At 42.9% G+C, this 26,842-nt stretch overlaps 1 protein-coding gene across 1 annotated transcript; it reads left to right on the top strand.

The window, feature by feature from the left end:
- Positions 1-23,486, top strand: ubald1a (UBA-like domain containing 1a). Its single transcript, XM_049562560.1, has 3 exons — positions 1-285; positions 969-1,028; positions 21,154-23,486. The coding sequence occupies exons 1-3, from the start codon at positions 178-180 to the stop codon at positions 21,475-21,477; spliced, it is 492 nt and encodes a 163-aa protein (XP_049418517.1). The 5' UTR covers positions 1-177; the 3' UTR covers positions 21,478-23,486.
- Positions 23,487-26,842: the final 3,356 nt, after the last annotated feature.

Raw genomic sequence — 26,842 nt, 5'->3', positions numbered from 1 at the left:
GCTCCTTCCTCCACCGCTCCTACAGTAAATATTTGTGTTTGCTCAACCGGCTGTAATGGTGGACGACTGAGGCAGAGGAACGGAATACAACTAGAGTGAAGAAAAGAGAGGAAAAAAGGGTCCGAAAGTCTGTTTCCAGAGCCAGCCGCCGCGAGTAGGACACGGGCTTCGTCGAAAATGGATGAACTCAAACATCAAGTCATGATTAATCAGTTCGTCCTGACGGCGGGTTGTGCGGCAGACCAAGCAAAGCAGCTTTTGCAAGCGGCACATTGGCAGTTCGAGGTAAAAAGAAACAGACAATTATACGGTTTCAGTGTTAAAGGCGGCGGGGGTTACGTTATTTAGCCACACGGTCCGGTTAGACGTTATGTTTATGTCTGCCCGACCGTTAGTTTCCTCCGGAGCTCGCCCTGTCTGCCTCGCGACACTTTTTTAAAGCTCGTGCAATTCAAACACAAAACAAAGCGTTACTGTTAGCTATGTGTCCGCTTGAGGTGGCAAAGAAGTCGGCCCACTTACTAAGCAGAACTTTTGTTGTATTTAAAGTGTACATGTTGGTGTTTTAGCCAGACTAAACCAGCAGGGAGTACACGGTAACGCAGCGGGGCGAAGCACACAGCTAGCATATCCAATTAGACTTTACTCTAGATTAAATACTATAATCCGACACATGACAGCGGTGTACAGGCGAGGCCAGCGAGTGCTGTTACGCAATAAAGATGACCGCCGTGTTGTATCGACGAGCCTACAACAAGAGTACATGATTGTTTAGTCTGCGGTGGACCTAATATAGATTTAGCTTTCATTTGTCTTCGCCGCAGGCTCGCTGTATTGTTTGGGTTTTATGTACATGAGCAGAAATGAGGCGATGTTTGCCTGAATTCTTTGCCCCCAGCTATTTTTAATGCTCTTAACTTACACGTTGTCACCAAATGTCATTCATTTCTTTGTGTGTTTCATTTTAGACTGCTCTCAGTGCCTTTTTTCAAGAAACAAATATTCCATATGGCCATCATCATCAAATGGTGAGTGCGAGGAGGAGCGGCGGTGATGATTATATACTTTCTCTTTTACTATTTATTCAGTTTATATGATTATAGCAAACCCTAAATTCAAGCTAGTATTTCTTTAAGGCTTCTGTGTTGTTTTGGGTGGGATGGGGAAGGATAAACAGCCCCTATAGGCCAAGAGGGATGATGTTGTACTAACAATAACAAAGCACATGTCGGCCATGTTGTGAGCTTCCAGAAATAAACACACAGGCAGGCATGCAGCCGCAGCAGCCACACTGAGAGGGAGAGACTATGTGTATGTATGCGAAAGAAGAGGGAGGGAGGCAGATAGATGTAGATGTTTGAAATTCCCCCATTTTTCATTGTATTAGCCAGAGTGCATAAAGGAAGGAAGGGCCCCTCAGTTTCTGGGTAAGACTGAAAAGAAGGCTAATTCCAGGAAGAGGACAGCTGCCTCTCACAAATAGACCCTCGTGCAGTTGCATTTGCCTCTGGTAATTTGGCTGTTTTCCCTGATTGGGTTGTTGCAGCCCACAGCACCACACATATTGGGGACTTTAAGGGGCAGAGAGGAGAGAGCAGAGTAAAGTGGAAGGCGTTGAGGCTGCAGGAGACTCTACACATACACACTAAGGGGTTGAACATTATGAAACACTAGCAGTATTTGGGCTTTTAGCAGCAGCCCATTTTGGCAGCACACAAGCCTTTGTTTGCAGCTGCATGCATGGCAGCATCCAGCAACAGCTGCCCTCTGGAAGAGCCTGACAGAGACATGGGGGGATATTTTTTATTATTTTTTTGGATGAAACTGTTGATCATTTTTTAAGCTCACGCTCTGTTTGTGTTTGGCTCACTGTTTGTGTGGCAAAGATGGTCACGGAGCCGCTAAACATTTTTTTTTGCTTTCCTAGAGGAAAGTAAGCGAAATAGGGATAAAAGAGGATTTGGTTTTTTTATTGCATTGTGTGAGAGCCTGTGTGCATTTATAGCCTCCGAGTAGTGCAATATCGCCAGTCAGCATAGAAACAGCTCACGCTGAGCTGGATCGCTTTTATAGCAGCTTTATTATAAGGAAGAAAGCCGGTCCTTCTTTATCATCTGATCAGTAAATAAGAGCATCTCACTCCTCTATTTAGCTCATGAAATGTCTCACTTTAATTTAGAGAGCAAACAATCCACCAAGAGCTGTTCTGTTCTGTCTGCCAAATAGGGCTGAGCTTGATTGCTGCAGACACTGGATCATGAAAGTCAGAACGCACAGCACCTACGTGTGTTTGTGGCGTTATTGTCATCGACATGTTCTTGCATAATCGCAAGTTCACGTTCCCTTTTTTTTTTTTTTTTTGCATATGGCAGCATGCGTCTCTGAGCTTAACGTGCGCCGCATTTGTATTTTGTGCATTCAGAGAGTGGGTGTTTGTGTGTGAGTCACAACAGTACTACAGTAGGGCAGCATGTCCAACCTTCCTGCAGCTTATCAGGCCACAGCGTTCGTTGGTATACAGATCTAATCCACTTTGCTCTCACTCTCACTCGCTCTATCTCTCCCTCCAGTTTAAGCATGAACATTAGGTTACATTTCTGTTGCACATGCCGTTGCGTCAGTGTTTTGTGTTACAACACAAACTGAACTCATCCTTGAGATTGCTATTTTGGCTAGAGGCCTCGCCCCAGCCTTAAGGGCCCCAACAGATAGCCTGTAGACGTGCAGGGCTTGGCAGCGAGGCAGGTTAGGACGTCATGTAGGTCAGTTAGTTTATGGATACTGTTTAATGAGCTGGTTTATGCTGTTGTTTTTGAAGCCCAACAGTGTATAAAGTTGAATGTGGTATACCAAATCATTTTTCAGGGTTCACCATTAATGTTTTTTTTTGGTTTTTTTTTTGAGGCAAGTGGGTCGGAGATGCACTTGTCACTATACTGAGGCTGCTACTAGCGATTGTTTTCATTGTTGATTAATCTAATGATGATTTTTGCGATTAATTGATTAGTTATTTGGTCTATAAAATGTCCAAGAATGGTGAGAAATGTCAGTTGGTGTTTCCCAAACCCGAAGATGGTGTCCTCAAATGTCCAATCTTGTCCATAACCCAAACATATTCAGTTTATTGTCATAGAGGAGTAAAGAAACCAGAAATTAGCTGGAATCAGAGAATGAAATGAAATACCATGAAAGACTTAAGTTAACTGCATGAAAAATGACCCCATTTTATCTGCCTTGCTCTCAAACTTTCAAGCAAACTACGCAATACATACTTGGAGTTTCACCCACGTTATCTAACACCACCCTACTAAACTTCTGTTTGCAGTATAATTGAAATGCTTCTTTGCGCTTTAGCTCATAAACTTTGTCTTTTACCTCCCTTAATTTCTTTGGAGTGCTGAATCAGAGATGATAAGCATGCAAGATGGCTCACTCCTTAGCTATTTCCATCCGGAAACAAACATTGGGTTTTAATTCTGTTTTACCACTTGTCTGAACGGGCAAGTAAGTAGCCAGATCTACAAGCCCGACATGTCATTCCACCTGCCCTTGGCAATCAGGCAGTCCTTATTGTTAAGCCCTGCTTTTCCATCCAACTTTGGCATCATGGGACATAAATTATCTTGGATACAAAAGCGCTATTGTTTGAGAAATACAGTTATTTCCAAACGATGCTTGTCTGGTGAGGATTTGTAGCCGACTAGGAAGCATTAAAGTTGTGCGCCATGTCAGGTCTGATTGTGTTTATCTGTGCTTTGCTAATGCATAATTTGTGCATCGTATGTCAAAGGTTTATACCCTGTATCAAATATCATATAATGAGGTGAGCTAGCCGACTCATCAGCGAAGTCTTGAATAATGCTGTGAAGGCGGGGGGGGATTTGGATAAAGCTCATGTCATTATTATTTCCTTTTAGTAGCAATCCCAGACCCAGGGGAGTGCCCATGCTTTGGCACATGATGTAGAAGAGCTGCAATTTCTGTACAGACACGCATTCAGGACTCTGTTGTTGTCCATGTGTGTGTATGTTAAGTGCGTCTGTTTCTGTGAGAGCCACACAGCCACGTGACGGATCTTGAACAGATTTTCCATTTATGTCTGTGCTTTGACTGCAGCTATCAAAGCTTACATCTACTGTATGTTCCACGATGGACACCCAGACACTGAAACTCCATCCAACTTGAGTTGTGTGCAACCCCTTGCCGTCTACTCCCAGTTTTCTCCTCTACACACACCCTGCCTTGACTAACACGGCAACCGCCACACATTCCTGCAGGATGCGGCGCTCATACCGACCCAAAATGGACCCTTTCACAGTAGAAGGTGTCGGTGTAACTAAAAACACAGCACCCTGTCTCTGTCTTTAGTTTACACACTCTCTCACTCTTCTTTCCTCCCTCCGTCGTGAGCTGTCTCTTTCTGTGTACAGACACAAAACATAAGGCTCGAGAATTCAATTAGCCTTTTATGTTTCCTGTTTGAGAGTTTTATAATCATGCCCTGTCCTCATCATCTTGTTTTAGCGTAAATCTCAAAGTGGATACAACCTCCAGCACAGCACATCGGCATGTGCACTCCTACTTGGAATACACAATATATCAGAGTTGTATTTCTGTTGCTTCTGGCTGTTTGATGCTAATCCCTCTTATCAAATATTATGCACACATTCTCGTACCCGTGCCCTTTTTTGTTTACATATATTTTTTAGGAATGTGCCAAACCAATTTTAAGACATTTTTGAAATGAAGTGCCTATATAAAGTCTGAGCAAATTAAATAGAAAGATTTCCTAGGAACTAGATGCATATGAGTAACTTTGGGAAATGTATTTTCAGTCATCATGGTTCTTAAATGATCAATGTGGACACAGTGTAACTGTCTGTACTACATAGAGTAGTACACTATGTGTCAGTGAATTTGGAAGGAAAAAACACTGACGCTTAACACTGATATCAGCGGTTCCATGATTAAAATCGCTCCATGTGGGGCACATACAGCCACAATAAAGTGAATGAATCCTCATGTGACCACAGAGGAGGAAGTAGATGGATGACTTCCACTGCTGTCTGGAAACATGTGACCCCCCCATCATGTGACTAAGCAGAGAAACGACCTTACTAAGCCACAAAGCCTGCTTCACATGTGTGTAATTTCTGCTGGAGTCATGGCTATTAAAAAGTAGATAGCGAGGTCTTCATGTGGAAGTCATGCAGTAAAATCAGGACTGTGGCTCTATGCTAAAGTATGTTGCCTTTTATAGGTCAGGGTAGTAAAAATAATCTTCTGTAGAAATATTTCACGTTCTCCTCTCTGCTTGAATCATATCTGTACTCCTACAGTATATCGTCCTCCTGTTCTCACCCCGAAACACTAGGTGCTTTTTTAACCGCAGTTTCTATTTCCTTTCTTGCAAAATATTGTCCAGGTTCCATGGATGTAGCTTTCACCTTCTTATTACCTAAATATATTAGCAAAAGCAGTAAGTAATCTTCATCTGTATCCATTTGAAGAACTTTTACTGTTTCCACCTACTGCTGAGCACAACCCAGGCTGGCCTACATGCTGCAGCTCATGGAGTCATGAAAAAAACAGCTCCATGGTTTGAATGATCACCATTTTTTATTGTGCTGTAATTGCTGTTGGTCACAAGCATCATGCACAAGTTGAATGAATCTAGGGTTTTATGAAGGGCAACGTTCAGTACCACTGACTGGGTACAGTGACGTAGCTGAATAGTATTGGGCACTGCAGGGCAGTGATAAAAGTGGGCGTGAGGTTGTTTAAAGGCTGTTTCCTGGCAATATAAACACCCAGGAGAAGAAAAAAGGAGTGTGTGTGTGTGTTTGAGGGGGTGTTTCTGGTAACTACAAACATTAGGTTTTGGTGTCAGGGTGTGGCTTTAAGGAAGGGATTTTTAGAAATCCCAACTTTTCTCATCCATGTGAGATTTCACTGAGATCTTGAAGTGTGTGGTGTGCCCGGGCAGAAGAGCAGAGGTATAATTACCTTCATAAATCAGGATATGACAACATGAGCGACTGTCGGCTCCTATTTCTCTATCTCAGCCTCTTTCCGTTTATCATCACACTGAAGAGGAGCAGGAAAGCTAACTAAAGTATATAAAATATACTTGTTGGTGACAACTTAAAGGGACAGTTAACCTCAAAATACATACTTTTCTTCTTACCTGTAGTGCTTTCTATCAATGTAGATTGTTTGGTGTGAGTTGCAGAGTGTTGGAGATACCCGCCGTAGAGATGTCCGCCTTCTCTTGAATAAAATGGGACTTGATGGCAGTAAGCTTGTGGTGCTCAAAGGGCCAAAAAATACATTTGAAAAACTCAACAGCAATGTCTCTTTCAAGAAATCAAGACCTGGTTACTCAAGATAATCCACAGACCTTGTTGTGAGCAGTTTCATGTAGGAACTATTTTCTTTCTACTGACCTACACCGGCCAACCGTATCACCGTACTTTTTTGGGTTTGAGCACCACAAGCTGAGTGCCATCTAGTTTGAGTATATTTGAGAGAAGGCAGACATCTCTACGGCCGATATCTCCAACATTCGTCAAATCACAGCAAAACAATCCAGATTAATAAGTGGCACTACAGGAAAGAGGAAAAATGTGTATTTCTGATCTGTGGGTGAACTGTCCCTTAAGGTAAAATAGCCTAATAGCAAGGCAATGCCAAGTATTTGGGTAGAAGATACAATAACACTGTGCTGCTTTGTGTCTCTGACACACAAGAAACAAGGTGCTCCCTGTCCGGCTGCAGACACTACTTACTGAAGTTCATTAAGTTCAGAATGAGGTGAATCCAGTTTGTTTTCTCCCATTGTTTATATGTTTAAGTCTGATTTCATGAGGGTGTACATGTGTGCACTAGAATCCCCTGGGTGTGCAGGCAGCATTGTGTCTCAAATTCAATCATGTCTAGATCTGTTAATGTTGTTAATGGGCATTCGTCTGCGCCTGGATATGTATATGTGTGTGTGGTTTTCTATACCCGTGTGTCGCACAGCCATGCCAAGCAGTTACCCACATCTGAAGAGGCTTGGCCTGTGCACTGCATGTTCCAGCGTGTTGCCCTACATGTTTCCAGGAGCACGGCTTCCCAGAACCCTAACCACACACACACACACACACACACACACACACACACACAAAGGCGTGTGCACAGACACACACACAGGAACTTTGGCTCAGGGGACTCCGGGAATGGGAATCCATGTGGGATGGCTGCGAGGACCAGATGTGTTTATGAGCATTGGAGTAAGATTGAGTTTCACACTGATTCTTGGAGTCACTGAGTGTACACACACACACACACACACACACACACACACACACACACACACACACACACACACACACACACGCAGGGGTTAGGCCTATGGCGGAGGAAACACAAGCAGCACGTGGGAACCTTTCTCTGTTGCATAAAGGGAGTGTTGTCACATTGTGTCCCTGTGGCCTGTTTTCTCAGGTTAGCTGTAGCGCTGCAGCCAGGCTCTTGTCATCTCACTGCTGCTACCTATTCCCACTATTCCTGTGCTGTCACCTTCCTCAGTGTTTTCCATTCCTTTCCTGCTTTCTTGCCTCACATTCATGACCCCTGACTCCTCACCAGTTCCCGTTTGACCCTCCTTTGTCTGACTTCTGCTCTTCAGTTCCTACATTAGATCTCTAAATTTTTATTATTCAGATAAAATTCCTTGTGATTATGTTCAGTGCTTCAAATTGAAACTGGAAGCTGACACTGATAAATAAGGGTTGCATGCAAGGTGAAAGAAAAACTAAATTTGATCTACAGTACATGCATTGCCCAAAGAGTGGTACCTTTTGGCAAGCTGAACCCTGGTGTTTGCATCGTCATCGTGTTTTGTTCTCTCTCACGATGACCTTTGGCCCAGTAGTTTCTGTTGCCAGACTGCTACCAGTCGACAGGCCATACTCCTTTTTCTAGATATGAGTGGGCCACTGAACAACTATTGTTAGCCTGTTAGCCATTGTTGTGAGCAGTGCAGTGTGTGCAGTTGGTCAAACAGAACACACGCTCCGCTCAGTCCCAGTTCTCCTATCTTCTGTTGGTTGCTGCTTTCTTTTTCTTTCTGTTTCTGCTCTTTTTCTCTCATTGCTCCTCTGTTTGGCTTTCACTCTTCTTCCTATATTATCCAGTGTGATAATATGCATGAAAACAGAGTGCAGCTTGGCTAATGATCAACTGAGTCCCTCGTGAGCGTAAATCCAACCACGTCCCTGTGTGTGTGTATATTAACTCAAACATAGAGAGATACAGTGTTAGGGCTCAGCTGCTGGATGCTGGGTGAAGAGAGGAGGGGGTGGACGGCCTCTTGAAACATTCAGTAGCACCTGTCAGCCTCCTTTTTTTTAGTTCAAGAGGGAAACATTTAGTTCTCACATCCAGCCACTCCCTTACAAACCTGACTGTCACCTCCTGTTGGTGAGCTATGTGATGGGATAATAAAAACACACACGAAGTTGCTTGTCTGGTTTTAGTTTGATGTTGTTGTTGTTGAGTGGTGACGTTTACTAGTGTTTACCTCCACTACTACTGATACATGTGTAAAGAGTGTCAGTTTTAATGCATAGCATGGAGAAGATTTTGGCTAACAGATGGACGAAGGTGATGTTGTTTAGTGTTTTCCCTCCTTACAATCAGCACCTGAAGTCCAGCACAGGGTCTGAAATACGTAGAAGTATTTGTTGAATTTGGAAACGTGTTATCAATTTGTCAATGTGTTAAGTCAGCAGTGGTTTGTTTTAATTGTGTTTTATCAGTGGTTTCGTAAGTATAGCTGGGAAATGTATTGATATAGTATCGATATCCTGATATGAGACAAGATATTGTGTTAGATTTTGGATGTTGTAATATCATAAGTGTTTCCTGGATTTGAAGGTTGCACTACAGTAATGTGATGCAATTTTCTGAACTTAGTCAACCACAGTATCGTCACAATATTGATATTGACGTATTTGGTCAAAAATAGTGTGATATTTGGTTTTCTCCGTATCACCCAGACCTATGGGTGAGAACATTTAATACTCACTTTATAGCAAATGGTCAGATCTTTTATTGAAACAGTGAATTTGAAGTTTTTTAAATAAGTTGTTAAAGTTCAAGGCTTTCAAGCAGCTGTAATTGATGTTTTGATAAAAGGAAGTCACCTGAATCTGCAGCTCCTGTCACATTTACAGAGCTTTGTAGTGAGTTTTAAACTCATTGTTAACCTGTCAGGCCTTTTTTTGGTGTCTGATGAGTCTCAAATTCAATTTCAAGTATCATTAATAACATCCAAATATTTATCTGTATTTTTTCAGGCATACAAATGCACATTTAGGTCATCTGTTATTATTAATATCCAAGCATTTATTAATCTCTCATTATCCTTGTTACGGTTAGCATAGCTGCCATACTTGTGTGTAGGTCACGGTTGCATCAGGATCCGACTGCAGAGCTGCTGCTGCCAAACAAAAAGGCAGTGCTAGGCTACACATACACACCATAAGACCGCTCCCTACTTAAACATTTAACAGGCAGGCAGAATCATGAACAGTTAATTCAGCAATGGTTTATTCATCCGGCCTTCTCTCCTTTATTCCATCTTTCCCTCTGGCTCCTGTTTGGCCCGTATCCCCTTCACTTTCCCATCTGCATTTCTGTCGGTTTCACCCATTTCTTTCACTGTTTTTACTCCTTTCTCCTCCTAGTCCTCGTTTCCACAGTCCTCACAAGGCTTCAGTCAGAATCAGCCTTACCATTACATTAATGACAGTACAGGAGCGGTAGCATTAGACTGCAGTCACATCTACAGTGTGTCTTTTGAGCGATCCATAAATGGAAAAGTTGATTTCGTTGCATCTTTGTTTGTTGTTTATTAAAATGTTCACTGCCAAATTACAAGTATATCAGGCCCCGAATGCCAGTAATTGAATGCCACACAGACTCAAAAGTTGCTTGTTTATTGGACAGAGACTTGGTAAACTGTCATCTGTTGAGGTTACATATTTTGGAAGCGTGTTGACAAAACATTTAATTCCAGTTCCCGTAATCCAAGCTAAACATGACGGACTTGTCTGTGCTCCCTGCCAGTAATTTGATACATTGAGGAGGCATTTCATATCAACAGGAGGCTGAGTTTAGCCTCCATTTGTCTCGTAATTCTTGGCTCAGTCAACATTCATCCTCTTTTGCCCATAAAACATTGTTTCGTGGGATTCATGCCAGTCTCACATACTTGATGGCAGCACTCTTGAAAGTGGACAGAGACCTGCATTGTCAGTGTTGCAGGGTTTGAATGGCATTGTTCTCACATGCCCAAACAAACCAAACAAAGGGGGTGAATATTTCTGAATGCATATAAACATGCATGACGTGAGTGCATCCAAGACTAGTCCAGACCTGATGCTGGTGAAACCCAAGCATCCTCCCACACATCCAGTACTTAACACCGGCTTAAAGAGGTGCAGTTTGTGCCTCGTGTCCATTGTCTTTTTTTCTCAACCAGAATACTTATGCCTTCATGTTCTTTTTCAGTGTTGTGCAGCTTTACACCCCTGAGCTGCTCATTCATAGTCTTATGTGCTGTATCACGGGTTCAGTGGAACAGTTGGATTAAGTGCCTTTTTGACTTTGCCCAGTGTTATGAGGTCAGTTCCAGTAACACTGCTGGAAGACAAGCAGGAAGACTCATCAGCAATGAGTTAAATTTCTCCCAGAGTTTAGGGTTATGATGTGGCCTGTTGTTTTGCAGCCAAGGAGAGGAATGCTGTGTTAAATGCACAACACAATGTGGAGCTGTGACTCCAGGTTATCCTACACATTTGTCCCTAATAATGGGAAGGACACTTGCATAGATTATATAAACAGCAAACAAAATACTGAATTCCTCAAACAATACATTGCTTTGGGGTTCACCAGATGACAACATGGTGGCTCAGACACAGGAGCCAAACCATCACTGCAGACTCCCTGTCTTGTTTTTGCAGTTGTACAACATGTGTTATTTTACAGCCTGATAGGGCTGGGTATCGATTCAGATTTTCCAGATTGATTCGATTCGATTTTCAAGGACTCAGTTCAATCCGATTCACGATTCGATTCGATTCAATTCAATTCAATTCAGTTCAATATCGATTCAGTCAATTATATTTCAATTATGATACAAAATTTGCTTGGATATTAAGATATTTTCTGAGAGCTAACAAAGTATATTTAACAAGGAACCCTCTGACCTGGTGCATTACTATTAAAAAATACTGTTTACATTAAGAATTGACCCCAAAGCAGTACATTAGTCATTATGTGCTTTTATTTAACATTACCTGACCAACACATACAAAATAAATATTTTAAATTAAATCTAATCACAAGGCAGACAATTTAAAGTGGCTACAAAAATGTAAACAAAGGACATCCACACGTTTGTTGTCTGTAACCGTCTTATAAAGCTTTTGTTCAATACACTACAGTGGTTGTGATGCACACATTGACTCTATCAGAAGAGCAACAATATACGTAGGTGAACCCTGCAGCAAAGTGAGCGCTCTTCCTTAGAGAGGATCTTTGCCTCCCAGTTTGTTCCTGGCGCCAGAGCAGAGTGAACTGTCTTTCTTCTCAGAGGATCTTTGTCCCATGATAGCAGGCGCGCTGCTCTCCCTGTCCGCAGTGTGAACAACTTCGCTTGCGATTTGACAGTCACTAGAAGCACACTATGACCCTTTGTAAAAGTTTCTGTGTGGTAGCTTCTGTGTTGTACATGAGCTAACGTTAGCAGCTAAGGACTGAGGGGCTGTCCGGTATGTGTGTGTGTCTGAGTAGCATCAGTACCTTAGCCTTGCTGTTTGTCATGTTAATGTTATCGTTGGCAGCCCTGAATAGCTTGTAAAGCTTTAGAATAGTTAACTTAGTTAACACATTTGTTATCGGCCCATGTGTTTACTGCTACAGAAAATTAATAAATCTTTGGTTTATTTGCACAATGTCGCCTCTCTGCCGTCTTTTATCACGCTTGCTAACGCTAAGTTAACTTTACCAGCAGATCTGTATGAGGTACAAACTGAGGCTACAGTTAATCTTTTCTGTGAAACTAATGTGCATTTAATAAACATGCGTACATTATTAGCGTTATATTTTTAGGGGAAAATGCGAGTGAGAAAAATGCACCATAGACCCATGCCTTCAGTGGACGCGCTCCCACCATTGTTAACTGCTCTGTTTTCATTCTGTGTCCGGCCGTCTTGCGACATCTCTCGCCATGACCTCAGGTGCTAAATGCTGATCTCGCGAGACTACCTTGGTTGATAGTACTGCAGGCTGCTGCAGTCTGCTACCGGCTGTACAACACGTCCACGGAGGAAAATAGTTATAGTAAAAGATTGATTTTTTTAATTAATGAATCGATTTTGTGCCATTTAAAGGAAAATCAATTCAAATCGATTAAATCGATTTTTTTCAACCCAGCTCTACAGCCTGACAGACTTGCTGTAGTGAAGAAACATTTTCTTAAAGTCAGAATGTGTTATTTTGAATACCCGAACTCCAGATCAGAGTGTCACAGGTCCTTAAAAAGTCTTATTTTTAGCATTTTTGTTTAATTTCTGTTTGTCAGAATGAGAACTGTGTGTTTGCTTTACACTTGCATTTACCTTTGGCCAAAATGTAGATTAATCTAACTCACTCTAATAACCATATTCCTACATAAAACCTACCTTTGCATGGGACCAAATATAAACTACTTAACCTTTGTACTTAGCTGCAATGCTTGAATAAGGAAGCAATGATTTGTCAAAAAATCAGTCTTGAATTTGATTAAAAATGATCTTGAAAAGGTCTTTAAAATGTTTCTGATACCTGTAGACACCCTGAAGATGTGCAATTTCGTAATTTTATTATCTTGAAAAGGACAGGAATTAGCTCATAACAAGTCGACAAATTGATACATACATACCTGTATTTGTTTTCGGTGTAAGATGAGTGTCATTTTGCATGTCGTCACATTTATGGTAGAGTATTCTTTCAGCTACAAAGCAGCCTGTCCTGGTGACAGTTTGTTCAGATACTATACACCGTACTGAACATTAAGTTAAGGTCTGCGTGCTTCACTGTGATTCTCGTGTCTCACAGATCTCTCAGCACAGTTTGCAGCAAGTGCTGACTTACAGTGTGTGAAGCCACAGGCTGGAGGGAGAGGAAGACGGGGAGTGGGAAGTGAGAGAAAGATAGAGAAGGGAGAGAAAACAGACACGTTATAGGTTCATACTAATGTTAACAGCAGAGGGAACGCAGGAGAAAAAGACGGTTGGTTCCCATCGTAAGTTGTCTTTAAGAATCTTGGATATTTACAGCAATATCAGATCAAATATGCCTAATTTGGGCAAAAAAAACCAAGTTAAGCTAAGAAACAAATTAGGTATTGATGTAGGGTTTGATTAGATTTAGCTTTTGACATTGTGAAATATTAATAAATCATAACAATAACATAAAAATGTCCAGCATTAGCTGGAGCTTGACAACAATATCTTGCTCAGTTTTACTTGGATTTAACATTTTTGCTAAATAAGGAAGTCTGTTTATTTGCTTCAACCAAGTTAATGGAAACAAGCAGATCACATTTCCTTTGGTGCAAAATTTGGCTTAAAATTCTTGTGACAGCTGGACGGAAACATCCAGAGAGACTGAAGTGAGACGAATAAGGATGTGAGTGTGTGGTGGAGGGTAGAGAGCACCGAGGTAAACATTACATGAGGAGGTCAGTTGGGGTCACGAGACGTAACTGGACCCTCTGCGCAAGCATGCGAGAGGATAGAGAGCTTCTCTTCTCAGCCTGGCACATACACACACTCGATATTTCTGAGGAATGCGGTTGGTTAGACTGGAAAGAACTCCAGCTCATCTGTGTTTGTGGACAAACACACACACACACGCACACGTACACAAACGGAGGAGTGTTTAAGGTTTGTGGAGCCTCGCCGCAGCCCAGGCCAGGCATGTTTAGAGTGGTCGCTGCCCATCAACCTCGCGTTCTTCATGCTGGGCTCGGCAAACAGGCTTGAAGAGAGGGCCGGGCCGCTGTGACCACAGAGCCAGTCGTGCCTCAGCCCCGTCCCGTCAACAGGAGATCTGTGCTGCTTCCTCATAACAACAGTCGCCATGGCAACCCCTCTCTGTTGGCTCTGTTTTGAACACAAACTCGCTCTGGCTGTCTGTTATTCCCCCTGCCTCTCCATCTGTATATCTTGAATAAATGGCGAGACCTCCCTGCTGTAACACACTTTCTGCTCTATGTTCCTCTGCATGCACTTAAACACACACACACACACACACAGTCTGTAATATTGAAGGTTCGCAGTAACAACAGCTTTTAACATCTGCTTGTGTTTCTGAACATACAGTTTTGGTTTTCTCAACAGGAACAACATGGCAGTAAATTTCTGTGCTGTTCTGAGTGGGAGTTGATCTTTTTTTTTTTCATCTTTTTTTCCCCTACACGATCCTGCTGGATTGTTAACTAGCTAACAAAGCCTACAGACAGCCATTTGTTTTGGTTAACCGAGCTGACTCTTCTCAAATTACAACTCATAGTAGAGACAATTAAATGTGTCACAGTAACCTCAATTTTGAAAATGAGTTTACCTTACAAGACCTCTCACATTATCTCTGATTGAACTTAGATGCACCCACAGAATAAACAGCTATGTATACTGCTTGGTTTTACTTTTCACTGTATGTTTAAAGCCAGTAGAGTAAATTTGCACTCCCAGTTCATGATGGAGCCAGACATAGTTGCTGCTTGTGCAGTTTTATAGGGTTTTATTTCAGTGCAACACCAAATATTTTGGCCTCCCATATGAGATTACAAGACACTGCTATATAGCAGATGCATGCATCAGATACCAGTAACAGTTCATCCACTTTTTTTCCACACGTATTTTTCGGGGAAAATGTTCAAATATAGTGTACACGGAGTAGCTGAAGATGAGAAGAAATGCTACAGTGTTTAAGTTTATCCTCACCATCTATCATCTATTAGATATTTTCTAAGTAACTGGCTACTTTTTTTATATGTGAACAGCCAACAGTCATTGTGTGTCGCCATATTTATAAAATCAGTTTCTGTTTTGTGTCTTACTAAACACAGTATTACTTAGTTCCCAGAAAAAAAAGTAGAAAAAGTCATTTTTCTATTTCAACACCACATGGAGCAAATCACCCTTTCTGCTTCCAGACTGACATTCTGTCCTGGTTTAACATGAAAGGGGCAGTTCATAGTTTCCCTCTCATGTGCTATTTGTCAGTCTAGATTGTTTTGTTGTAAGGCCATGTTTACACGAAAACGATCCACTGAAAACAGAATCGTTTCTCATTTTCGTTTTGAAAGAAGTTCCGTGTTTAGATGACAACGCTTTGATAACAATCGCCGTGCACACGGATCGGCAAAAATGACCAAAAACGCAAAATGGCAAACAAAATGGCAACTGCACAAACGTTTGTCTGGACAGACGACGAGGTGGAGTTGCTACAGTAAATCTACACTATGATGGAGGAGCATTGATAAATTCAATAGCGTGAGCAGCACAAGCAGAGCTCGGGAGTCCGCCATTGTTGTTGTGATGGTCGACTTTCACGCGCATGCCAAGTGACGGGAAGCGTAATGTGCATGTGCGAAAAGTCTCCGTTTTCAGAGGAACTGCATATTGCAAGTTTATATGACAACAGAGACAGTGCCATTTCCAAAAAATTGCACTCTGGAGCCCATTTTCAAAACGTTGCGTTTTCAGGCACCCAAAATCGACCAAAACGCAACTAAAGTTTACTGTTTTCAGTTGAAATCATTGTATAAACGGGACCTAAGTTGCAAAGTGTTGGAGATATCAGCTGTAGAGATGTCTGCCTTCTCTCCAATATAATGGAACTACTCTAACTACTAACTAATCCACAGGCCTTGTTAGCAGTTTCATGTGGGGACTGTTTTTACCTCTGCCAAGTTTTGGCGTTGGTCTGTTTGTTTGTCTGCAAAATAACTCAAAAAGTTCTAAACGGATTTTGATGAAATTTTCAGGAAAGGTTGATAATGGGACAAGGAACAGATGATAAAATTTTGGTGGTGATCGATTGAAGCGAAGTGGACAATAATAATAATAATAATAAAAACAACAATAATAATAATAATAATAAAATGGTGGGAAATCCGAGCTGCTTTGCGGAGGTCTGCGCTCTCCAAGTGCTTTTCTAGTCTTTCTACTGAACTACACCTGCCAAGACCAAATCACCACAGAGAAGGAAGTGTGCATCTACTGCTAGCTAACATTACAGGTCAGCTGTATAGGACACCATTAATGTTTACGTCTTGCGCTGTGACAAGCAAGAGCTTCTTGACCATGAGTAGATGCACACTTCCTTCTGCACAGTGATACAGTTGGTGGGTATAATTTGTTAGACAGAAAATAGTTCTTATATGAAACTGTTCACAACAAGGTCTGTGGACTATTCTGAGCAACCCGGTCATGATATCTGGAAAGAGACATTGCTGTTTAGTTTTTCAAATGTATCCATAGCCACTTTGAGCACCACAGGCCAGTGCCATCTAGTGCCATTATATTAGAAACTTGCGCCAAAACAATTTAGACCGATAAACAGCATTGCAGGTAAGAGGAAAAATATTTTTGATTTTTATTAATATTTTTGATTTTGGTGTGTACTGTCCCTTTATGTGGTAAAATAACAGATCTAAACTGCATACCACATTACTGTTATCATCCTAAATGTGTAGTATTCATGTAGCCCATAGCAAACACAAATCACCTTAAAAGACAAAAGTTGGTATTTTTACTTTTAGAAACCACCTCACTGAACCCACAGTATGCATGTCTTTTGACCAACATCCAGCAAGTAGTTTAGACCAAATAAATATCCTTCCTCCTTCCTCTCTCCTTACATATCAGGTAACTCATTCCATAACTGAGCTACACATATCTCCCGGCGAACACGTGGTTCACATCCCGCATTGCCTGTGTGTGTGTGTGTGTTCGCGCGTGCGTGTGTGTGTGCGTGTCTGTGACGCAACTGCAAAAGCCTGTGTAGATACCCCTAACATTAATATGTGTGTGTATGTACAGTGCACACAGGTAGTGATTTTCTCACCTGAAATATTAACCTTGACGTTGCAGCTTGCGTGCCTGTCAGTTGTCCAGCAGCCAATTGGATTTGAGCCTCAGTCTGCACACACCGGCCTCAGCCACTCGTGCAGTGTTTCTCTGTCATTGCCTCAGCGCAGCGAGAGTTAATCTGCTACTAGGCTGCTTAATACGCACAAAGGCAAAACACACAGTAACCTGCTTCCTCAGTATGCTGCACCAGAGCAACGGCTTTAATCTCTGTGTAGGAAAGTGGAGTTTTTACCTCTGGTGCTGTGTGTGCTTGAATACTGAAACATGACACTTGTGATTTGTAATAACAGCAGATGAATTGCATATCCCTTATTAGAGTCTCATTTGTTTAGAAATTAAAAGATATGGTGTTTCTTTGTACGCATGTGCAATATGATTATTGAATACATGCTGACAGGCCTGGGGTCAGCTGAAGTTTTCATCAGTGGCAAAGAGTCCGATAAGCACACAGATCCAAACTCAGACAGCCCGGCTGAGAAGACAGCTGCTGTGTCTTTGGACCAGATCCTCTTCCCTGTGGGTCGATGCCGTCTGCGTCTTTTACTCTGTCCAAGGTCCCCTGCAAAGACAGGCACACACACTCTCACGTGCCGACACTCGAGAGGTGTGTTGTGTTATTTAATGAGTGGGGAGTGTGAGGTGGGCTGTTGTGAGACGCAGAACACGGTGTTTGAGGTTGGTTTTGTCGTCAGCCTTCCTCTTCAGTCTTTCCTGTTTTTGTCTGCTGTTAAATATAGAGCAAAAGCTGAGATGTATATTTATACCTGCTCATCTGTGTTTGAGTTTATATGGTAGTATGTTAGATGTAAAGGTCTGACTGGACAACCTGAAAGGTCATGTGTCAGCGGATTAAATTCCTGGCCAGTAAGCACGGAGGCCTCATTTATTGTTTTCTACCTGTGTACCAGTCACACAGACTCTTAACTGATCACAAGGTCCAAGAAATACAACCAGTAGCTTCCCCCCACCAAGAACAGGAAGGATCGTGGAGGTCACTTCAGCATTCCAGGGTATCCCTTTACCGCAGGAAACAGCTTCAGAGACATGAGCCAGCGTTTCCTGTCAGAGTGCACAGTGGATACACTCACCTTTCATAACAGCGTGCCACTCTGAGAACCTCTAAACTCGGCCCGGCTCGGCCCAGCCCGGCCTCGTGCTGTACAGTCGCAGGACTAACCTGCAAGCCGCAGCAGTTTTAGGGGGCAAAGTGGTCCGATTACACCCCCAAGGGAGGAATGGTGTTCCTGTCCCGCTGTTGTTTTTCTGAAGGCTGCTTGCGCGCTAAGGCTGCGTGTCACAATCTGAGCATCCTGGGTGTCGGAGCCAAGGGTAGATTAGATACCACAGGTCAGCCTGAGTTCTGGTTGTCAGTAAAGGGAATGTTGTTCTCCAGCTTTTTTCCCTCTTCAGCATGTTAACATTTTTTTTCCAGTGCTCATCATGTGTGACTGCAGCTGCTGTTCCCAATAGTTGATTCATGGAGCTGATGACTCCCAATTCCTGAAAATGACCCCCTTAAGCAAACAACCTAGCATTTAATCTAAATCTGGAGAAAATGGAAAATGTTATCTGGACAGTGTTGCAGTGTGGGAAGAAAATTAACTTTGAAGATGCTCAGGGGAGAATTAAAGGGCACGATCACTGTACAAGGCAGTGGTTTACAAAGTAACAGCTTGTAGGTTTGAATGTACAAACTGCACAATAGATGGTTAACAAAGCTGATTTAATTTCAATGCCAGTTGTAATTGAATCAGAAATACATTTCATCTTATGTCGGCCTTCCACCAAACAACGTGTCAAGCGATTTCACTGGGTTTTACTCAGTTGATTGTTTGATGTGAGGTGGCCAGTTTGAGCTGTCCTTTTCTCATCTTAATGTTCCAATAAAAATCAAACATGTTTAATGTTTTCATAAGTTTTTAGTCTTGGCTCGTGCAAATACTGAAGTTCAATGATGAGATTCTCAACAGCCAATAGGTGCACTCTCTCCAGCACCAAAAAGGAAGCAACAGACCAGGCAGTAAACATGGAGGGGACTCTGGAGAGGTGCAAGAACATGGACAAGTCTTATTTCTCTGAGAACTGGTGGAGTCGTGGAGTCCTCTTTAGTCCATGTTCAATTCGGCGTGTGTCTGATCCACCAGTCGGCACTTATTTTAGTGAGAAATCTTAATCTTTGAAACAGTTCACCTCTCATTCCCATGATCTCCACGCAGATATTGATGCAGAACTGACACGAATGCTCTCAAAGTATGACACGTTTTATCGTGTTTCTAGAGTTAAGTGGTTTTGCTAAAACAGGAGGAATTGTTAATATGTCATATTTCGTGAAGGGAGTTTAGTATAATTTTTTCCACCTGGAGCAGGATAGGAAATAAACTCAAAAGGAACATTGCTGTAGTCTTTCAAACCGTGACCCTGCAAGAACCCCAGTCTTGGCAAAGTCTTAAAGTCTCAGACTAAAAACTCACATTGTTTTTAAATCTGTCAGACTTTAGTCTTTTAAAAGTTGTTACCATGTCGGCTAGTGTAAGGTAGGCATTTTACAATCCTTTGAGTTGCCAAGCTGTTTTCTTCCATTGTTGTGTCCTGGTGATTTAGGGTTATTTTGTCGTGTAGATGCCTGCCCTGTTGGCCTCTCAGCTCAGGCTCTTATTTTTAGATGACAAGCCTCCAGGCTAAAAACATGGCTCCACCTCTGCTTCCCTATGGAATACAGCAGGTTGTTGTTTTCCTGGTCACAAACGGACGGGGGACGCCGAAGAGGAAGCAGGCCATGGAGCAGTGTATGAGAAGGGTGACGATGATGAAGGCTTACTATTTCTGAGCAGCCAAACATGTTGTTCACATGGGCTGTTAGCTGCACGGTGGTACGTCGAGTGTTGTTTTTGGCACAGGCGTGTATGGTGTGTGCTCGGGGTGGGCCACTAAAGGAACTCCTGGCAGCAGAACAATAACAGCGCTGGCACAAAGCAGGGTCGGAACAGGTTAGAGCACAGGGGATATATTAAAGCCAAGGAGACATGGTGTGTGTCCACATGTGGTTTTTGCTTGTGTGTCTAGAAAGCAAGATTAGCTGATAAAGTTCATGTAGCCTGCTAGATCAAATTGGACGGCGTATTATAGTTGGAACAGGAAGTGGATGTAAACAAAGTACTGTAATGTCATCATGAGGACCCTCTGGGGGAGCAGAGAGTGCATGGGATTCCCCTAAATTCTCCCTCAGATATACAAAACAGTTTGCTTCCTTTAAAGTGATGTCCGCCTTTAAACAGTTGAAACTGCCTCGTGTGCTGTACTCCATTTTGTACATTGCAGAAGTGATCAGTTAGTGTTGTGATCGCAACAGTTTATGCAAATTCAGCCATTTCCTGTGAATTCTATGCGACCTTGAAATTGGCATACACTTAAAACCATATTACTGTAACACTATTTTTAGTGAGCCCATTTTCTTGAAGATGACTGCCTCAGTTTAATCAGAACATGTTTTTTCCACTACAGCAGTATCAGAGTTTGATCAAGCAGGTTTCTGTGTCACTCTGTTGTGTCTTTGTAGCCTCATTATTTACAGTGATAACCAACAGTTATACCGGAAGATATCTTTATAGAAAACAAAAACATGCCACTGTATCCACTGGTAACAGTCTAAATAAAACAGAATGTGGTGCAGCTACGAGACAGGTTGCATTTTGCTGTTATCCTCAAAGTACAAAATAACCCACGGCTAAAAGAGCAGCTACTATCATAAATGACAAAGGCAACTAGCCAGGTTTTACATTTAAGAAGCAGAAACCAGTGAATTTTGGGTATTTTTTAAGGGAAAATGAATTTTGATAAATCATTGATAATCAAAATTGATTTCTTTACTCCTTGTATCAAAGCTGGTAATTGAAGTAGAAGTGGACTAGGCATGTTTAAAAAATGTGTGTTTAAAAAAAAGTCTTTCCCTCTTCATCCCCAGATGTGCACCCCAGCCAACACACCAGCGACGCCCCCCAACTTCCCGGACGCGTTAACCATGTTCTCCAGGCTGAAGGCGTCCGAGAGCTTCAACAGCGGCAGCGGCGGCAGTCCCATGGCCGCCTCCATGGCCACCTCCCCCCCGCCCCCCCAGGTCGGCAACTGGGGGTTCTCACCAAACGTACCTAATGTGCCGCAACCTCCACAGGGACTCTGGACTCAGGGGCAGCCCCCCACGCAGCCCTGCCCCGCCTGGCCCACGGGCGTGAACCCTCACGCAGGCGCTGAGCAGAAGGCTAGTGTAGCGATGGAGGCTGAGAGATGAAGGGCAGCATGGGACTGAAACGCCCCCCCCTTTCCCACCCCAGGGAGGGAGGGGAACGGGGGGGTTGCTGAATGCGGGGAGGGGTGGGAGATGATAATGGGTAGAAATGGGTTTTTCTTTTTCCCAAAAGACGTATGGATGCGAAAAGAGATGGAAACTACGCAAACCAAGAAAAACTGGACAATTTAAGGAGAAAAACCAATGCAAACGTCAATACAAAAATAGAAAAAAAAAAGATACGCACACACATAGTAATAAGAGAGGAGAGCAACTGAAATCTTTGTTAGTTTTTCCTAAGTAAATGCATAGATAAAAGAAATATTATTGAACTAAAAAAACAGAAATTTTTAAAAAATTGTCACGCCCAAGGATTCTATGTGATGTTCAAGGACATTCAAGGCAGCAAACTTAATTTTCTGTTTATTTTTTGTTTAGTTTCTTTTTTTTCCATCTTTTTAGCCAGTGTTTTTTCACCACTGGTGTTCTGTGTTTCTGCAACTGTCTGTGCTGCATGAGGAGAGAGGAACTTGCAATGCAGTGTTTTGAGATTGACTCAAAAATCAACACGCACTTGAGTGTGAGTGTGTACGCATGTGAGCGGGTGGTCAGTTTTTAATCAAAAATGTATACACACACACATACACAAATACACACATACACAAATACACACACACACACATATTAGCGTTTAGAGGAAAACACCTCCATACTGTCATCCCCATCGTCAAAGGTGGGACTTTTCTTACCTCACCTGGTGGTCACCTGACTTCTTTCAGCCAATCAGGGATTCTTCTTAAACCAACCGTTGCCGCCACAGGACACGTTTTTAAAGGTTTTTTCTTAAAGGCAGCAGCCACTCTGGTTTATGCTAACTGATCCTTGCTGCAATGGCTTTTCCTGACATAGTTTTAAACCTGGACTCAGACTACAGCTGTCCACTGTATACTTTCTTTTTCCTAGAGATTTGGGTTATTACAAGAAAAATGAGAAATCATGGTTTAATATAATATCGTTTATAATGCTAATTGTTCTGTTTTTTGTTGAAAGGTTAAGGGAGGAGGTTTTGAATATGGGTGGGACTTCAGTTTTTTGTTTTGGGAAAGAATCAAACGCAGCTAAAACGGCTACAGATTTAAAAGAGAGGAAAAAAACACGACTACTCCATCTTTGTAAACAGAATTGCCACTTTGCATGATGTGTTCATAACGTGTAACATCTTTTGTAGCAAACATACATGAGGTTGAGACATGTTTATGGGAGGGGGTTGAGTTGGAGACGAGGGCGGGATGGTGGGTCTCATTCCCAGATCGAATAGAGATGCAACAGATGTGCGTTTCTCAACAAATCAGCAGTGTCTCACTGTAAAAATAAAATTAGACTACGTGTTTTGTCGGATATGAGAAACTAAGAGAAGACAATGGGTGTGGGGCAGCTTCGGGAAGCCCATTGCAGGCTATTTGGGGACACTACAGACTACTTTCATATATATAATCTATACACACCCTCAGATACTGTCCTCCAGAGGGGTTTTTACAACATTTAGGTCTCTAGTTTTGACCGGTCCCTGGTCCATTGATACTGCTGAGGGACAGTTCAGGGATGACCCTGATATACGGCAATATTTTAAATACAGGGTCTGCCCCTTTTTTAGTTTGTCCTGTTTGAATTATTTTTCATTCGATACAAGAAAAGTGAGAAGAGATATTTTGAATAGCCGGTCTTTTTTTAAAAGCAAAAAAAAATGGGGAAATTATGGATATAATAATGAATAAATAAGCAACTTCCTTTTTTATTATTTAGACTAATGTTTGAGTTCATCCTTTTTCCATGCTTCATACTTTATTTGGTTAAATCAGAGCATTTCTGGGTGGGCCTGTTCCTAAATGGTTTCTCATGTATGTTTCCCCACTTGTATGACTGTATGAGACCATTCCCACAATATTTGTGGACTACCTGATAATTAACTTATCATTTTTGTGAACCTAAATAAATATTGTATGTCAACCTAAGCGGCATGGTTTACTGTAGCGTGAGTATATCGGCTTACGCGTTGATTGAATATGACATTTTAGTCATATTGTAGACATAAAGTCAGAGCATTGGTGTGTGTGTGAGAAGTAGAGACACCAGAGCAGTGTGTTAAATAATGACAGTGGGAAGATGGATGCATCATAATCTCACGCTTGGCTACCTCTCAGCCAGGCGGATTTAATACAGTCACCCAGCCAGACTACAAAGTCATGTTGAACAAACCTCTGTCTTTTTCCGTGCCCCCCTCTCTCTCTCTCTCTCTCTCTCTCTCTCTCTCTCTCTCTCTCTCTCTGTCTGAGAACTAAGAAGTCTGTCTGATGTTTTGGAGTGAGAGGGGCCAGAGATGAAAGCCGAAACAGAGAAGAGACAGAAAAGCTTTTGAAAGAGAGAGTTCGGCTCTGCGGCCATTGCTATCTTCGCCTCCCTGAATTCACTTCTCTTCAGATGTAAACACAAACAAACGCCAGCTGTCCACACGCACCACACTCACACACACCACACATGCCAGTGGTAATGGCGGCAGTGGTCGTGGTGGTGGTGATAAAAGACGGGTCACAGAGTTCTCGATGTCCTCGGCTCACCTCCTGGCTCCTTCCTCCTCTACAGGAAATAAAGCAGATTCCTTTTGCTGATTGTGTGCACTGCTTTGCCAATCTTTGAGCTGCGACAGTGAGGTCCAGCAAATGCCGACAGCTTGGCATCGGGTGATGCGGTGCAGCGAACTATGTGGGAACAGGAATAGTAATAAACACAGGGTTCGTCCAAGAGCAGCACAGCATGGCCCAGTGTGATATGAAGGCAGTAGATGGGGTCCAAAGGCCATTGTTGCTTGATTCTGACTTATTTCCCTTCATAGTTTTCCCAAAAAACATCTTTGAATTGTTTAATTGCTAATGTTAAGTACTCAGTTCTTCTATTTACTTCCAGTAAACTACTGATTTAAACAAAACACAACATATTCTGAAGTCAGCACTTTGCTGGGAAGAACTGCCACCATCTATCTACATTTTAATTCATCAGATTACATGACTGAATCTACTTGCATTAAAAGAGGATGAGAAAACGCAGCCTCTATCATCAACGTGTCAACTGTTAGTATGCTGTTGTGGAGCGATAACTGCTCTGTTCAATTTATCTATCCTTCACACAAAAGCAGGACATTGTTTTCTGGGTCACTGGGTGGTGTGGACATAACTGCCTCACAGATGGCCCACCATCAGTACACCTGTCTCGCTTCATGTGTAAACATTGCTATATTAGCAAGCTGCTGTAGGGCACTTGGGGTTTACCATTGGTAAATGTGTTTGACCTCAATTTAGATGTTAACTGTATTTTCAGTAAACACTTGAGAAGATTTCCAGCCTCTTTTGGCCTCGTTTCATTTCAAGATACAAGATGGGATGTTATAAAATCAGTTTAAGTGCTCTACAGCCCATATTTAACATTAAAACAGAACTAGAAGAACTTAGAAAATTACTTAAAGGTGCCCTCTGGAGTTTCTGACCACTAGTAGTGCTGTAGAGCAATATTTTTAACAGTGGAACCTTGTTTCGTTTTTAAGGAGCGCTGTTCACACTATTCCAAAGATGCTCTATGACAAAAGGTAAAGCATTACAATCTGCAACAGTGGTATTAAAAGGTATACCTATCGGTCTCCTTAGTGGGTGTAGTCTCCTCTCCTGCTTATCCCCGAACTCGTTAGGAAGTGTTGTAAATGTCGTGTGGATGGATGACGCAAATTCAAAACCCTATATACCCCCCTCCAAAAATAGCTTAATAATAACAATAATAGTATTATTAGACAAAGAAACTTGAGTTTTATTTCAGTTTTAACTTTGAATTTACTCGTACTCGTACTCGTCGTCCTCCGCTTATCCGGGTCCGGGTCGCTGGGGCAGCAGCCTCAGCAAAGAAGCCCAGACAGTCCTCTCCCCAGCCACTTCCGTCAACTCTTCCGCGGGAACCCAGAGGCATTCCCAGGCCAGCCAGGTGATGTAGTCCCTCCAGCGTGTTCTGGGGCGGGTCCGAGGTCTCCTCCCGGTTGGACACGCCCGAAACACCTCCCAAGGGAGGCGTCCGGAAGGCATCCTTACCAGATGCCCGAACCACCTCAACTGGCTCCTCTCGATGTGGAGGAGCAGCGGCTCTACTCCGAGTCCCTCCCGGATGTCTGAGCTCCTCACCCTATCCCTAAGGCTGAGCCCAGCCACCCTGCAGAGGAAACTCATTTCGGCTGCTTGTACTCGCGCTCTCATTCTTTCGGTCACTACCCAGAGCTCATGACCATAGGTGAGGGTTGGAACATAGATCGACTGGTAAATCGAGAGCCTCGCTTTCTGGCTAAGCTCCCTCTTCACCACAACGGACCGGTTAAGCGCCTGTATCACTGCTGACGCCGCCCCAATCCGCCTGTCAATCTCCCGCTCCATCCTACCCTCACCACCGGGTGGTGGGCCTGCAGGGGGACGAGCCCATGTAGCCGGTTCGGGCTGGGCCCGGCGGGACCCCATGGGCGAAGGCCCAATCACCAGGCGTTCACCCACGGACCCCAACCCCAGGCCTGGCTCCAGGGCGGGGCCCCGGTAACCCTCCAGGCTGGGTACACGTGTCCTTGTTTGTATCCATCATGAAGGGTCTTTTGAACCGTTCTTCGTCTGACCCTTCGCCCAGAACCAATCTGCCATGGGAAACCCTACCAGGGGCAAAATGCCCCCGACAGCATAGCTCCTAGGGTCATTAGGGCACTCAAACTCCTCCACCACGGTAAGGTGACGGTTCTCGGAGAATTTACGGTTGAATTTACGGTTTCACATATAAGTCATTTTAAATTTCTGTTTATCCGGCTGGAAAAATATGTCAGCAGCACTCCAGTCAAACCGGACCGACGGTTCGGCACCACAGAAAGAGGAGATTCTATTACCAGATCTTGTGAGAGTTGGTTACTGAGACAGATACATGTCCAGAAAGAAGTTAATTTTTTGCCTGATATGTCTGTCTGAAAAAGCCATTTTGATGTCAGAATGTTTGGAAGATTTGTGCCTTGTGAAAAGTGGGTCCAGTATTTACTTTGGTGACTATGGGACCAAAGAATTGATCATAATCTGTACTTACTTTCACTTTTCCCATTGCAATGGGTGGAATCGGAACTACTGCTCATCTCCTAAAGAGGCGGGCCAGTGGCGACACCCATGTGATGGTCTCTGGCTACTCTCCTGATTGACTGTTGGTGGCAGAAATGCACCAACAAGTGTAGCAATGTGCCAACAAAAGCAGTGACGAAGAAGACCGCTAGCAAGCAAACATGGATGTCAACAGTGCACGATTTAGGGGTATG

Source organism: Epinephelus fuscoguttatus, linkage group LG20, assembly GCF_011397635.1.
Source record: "Epinephelus fuscoguttatus linkage group LG20, E.fuscoguttatus.final_Chr_v1".
Taxonomy (NCBI): domain Eukaryota; kingdom Metazoa; phylum Chordata; class Actinopteri; order Perciformes; family Serranidae; genus Epinephelus; species Epinephelus fuscoguttatus.
This window is presented reverse-complemented; position numbering and strand designations above follow the sequence as displayed.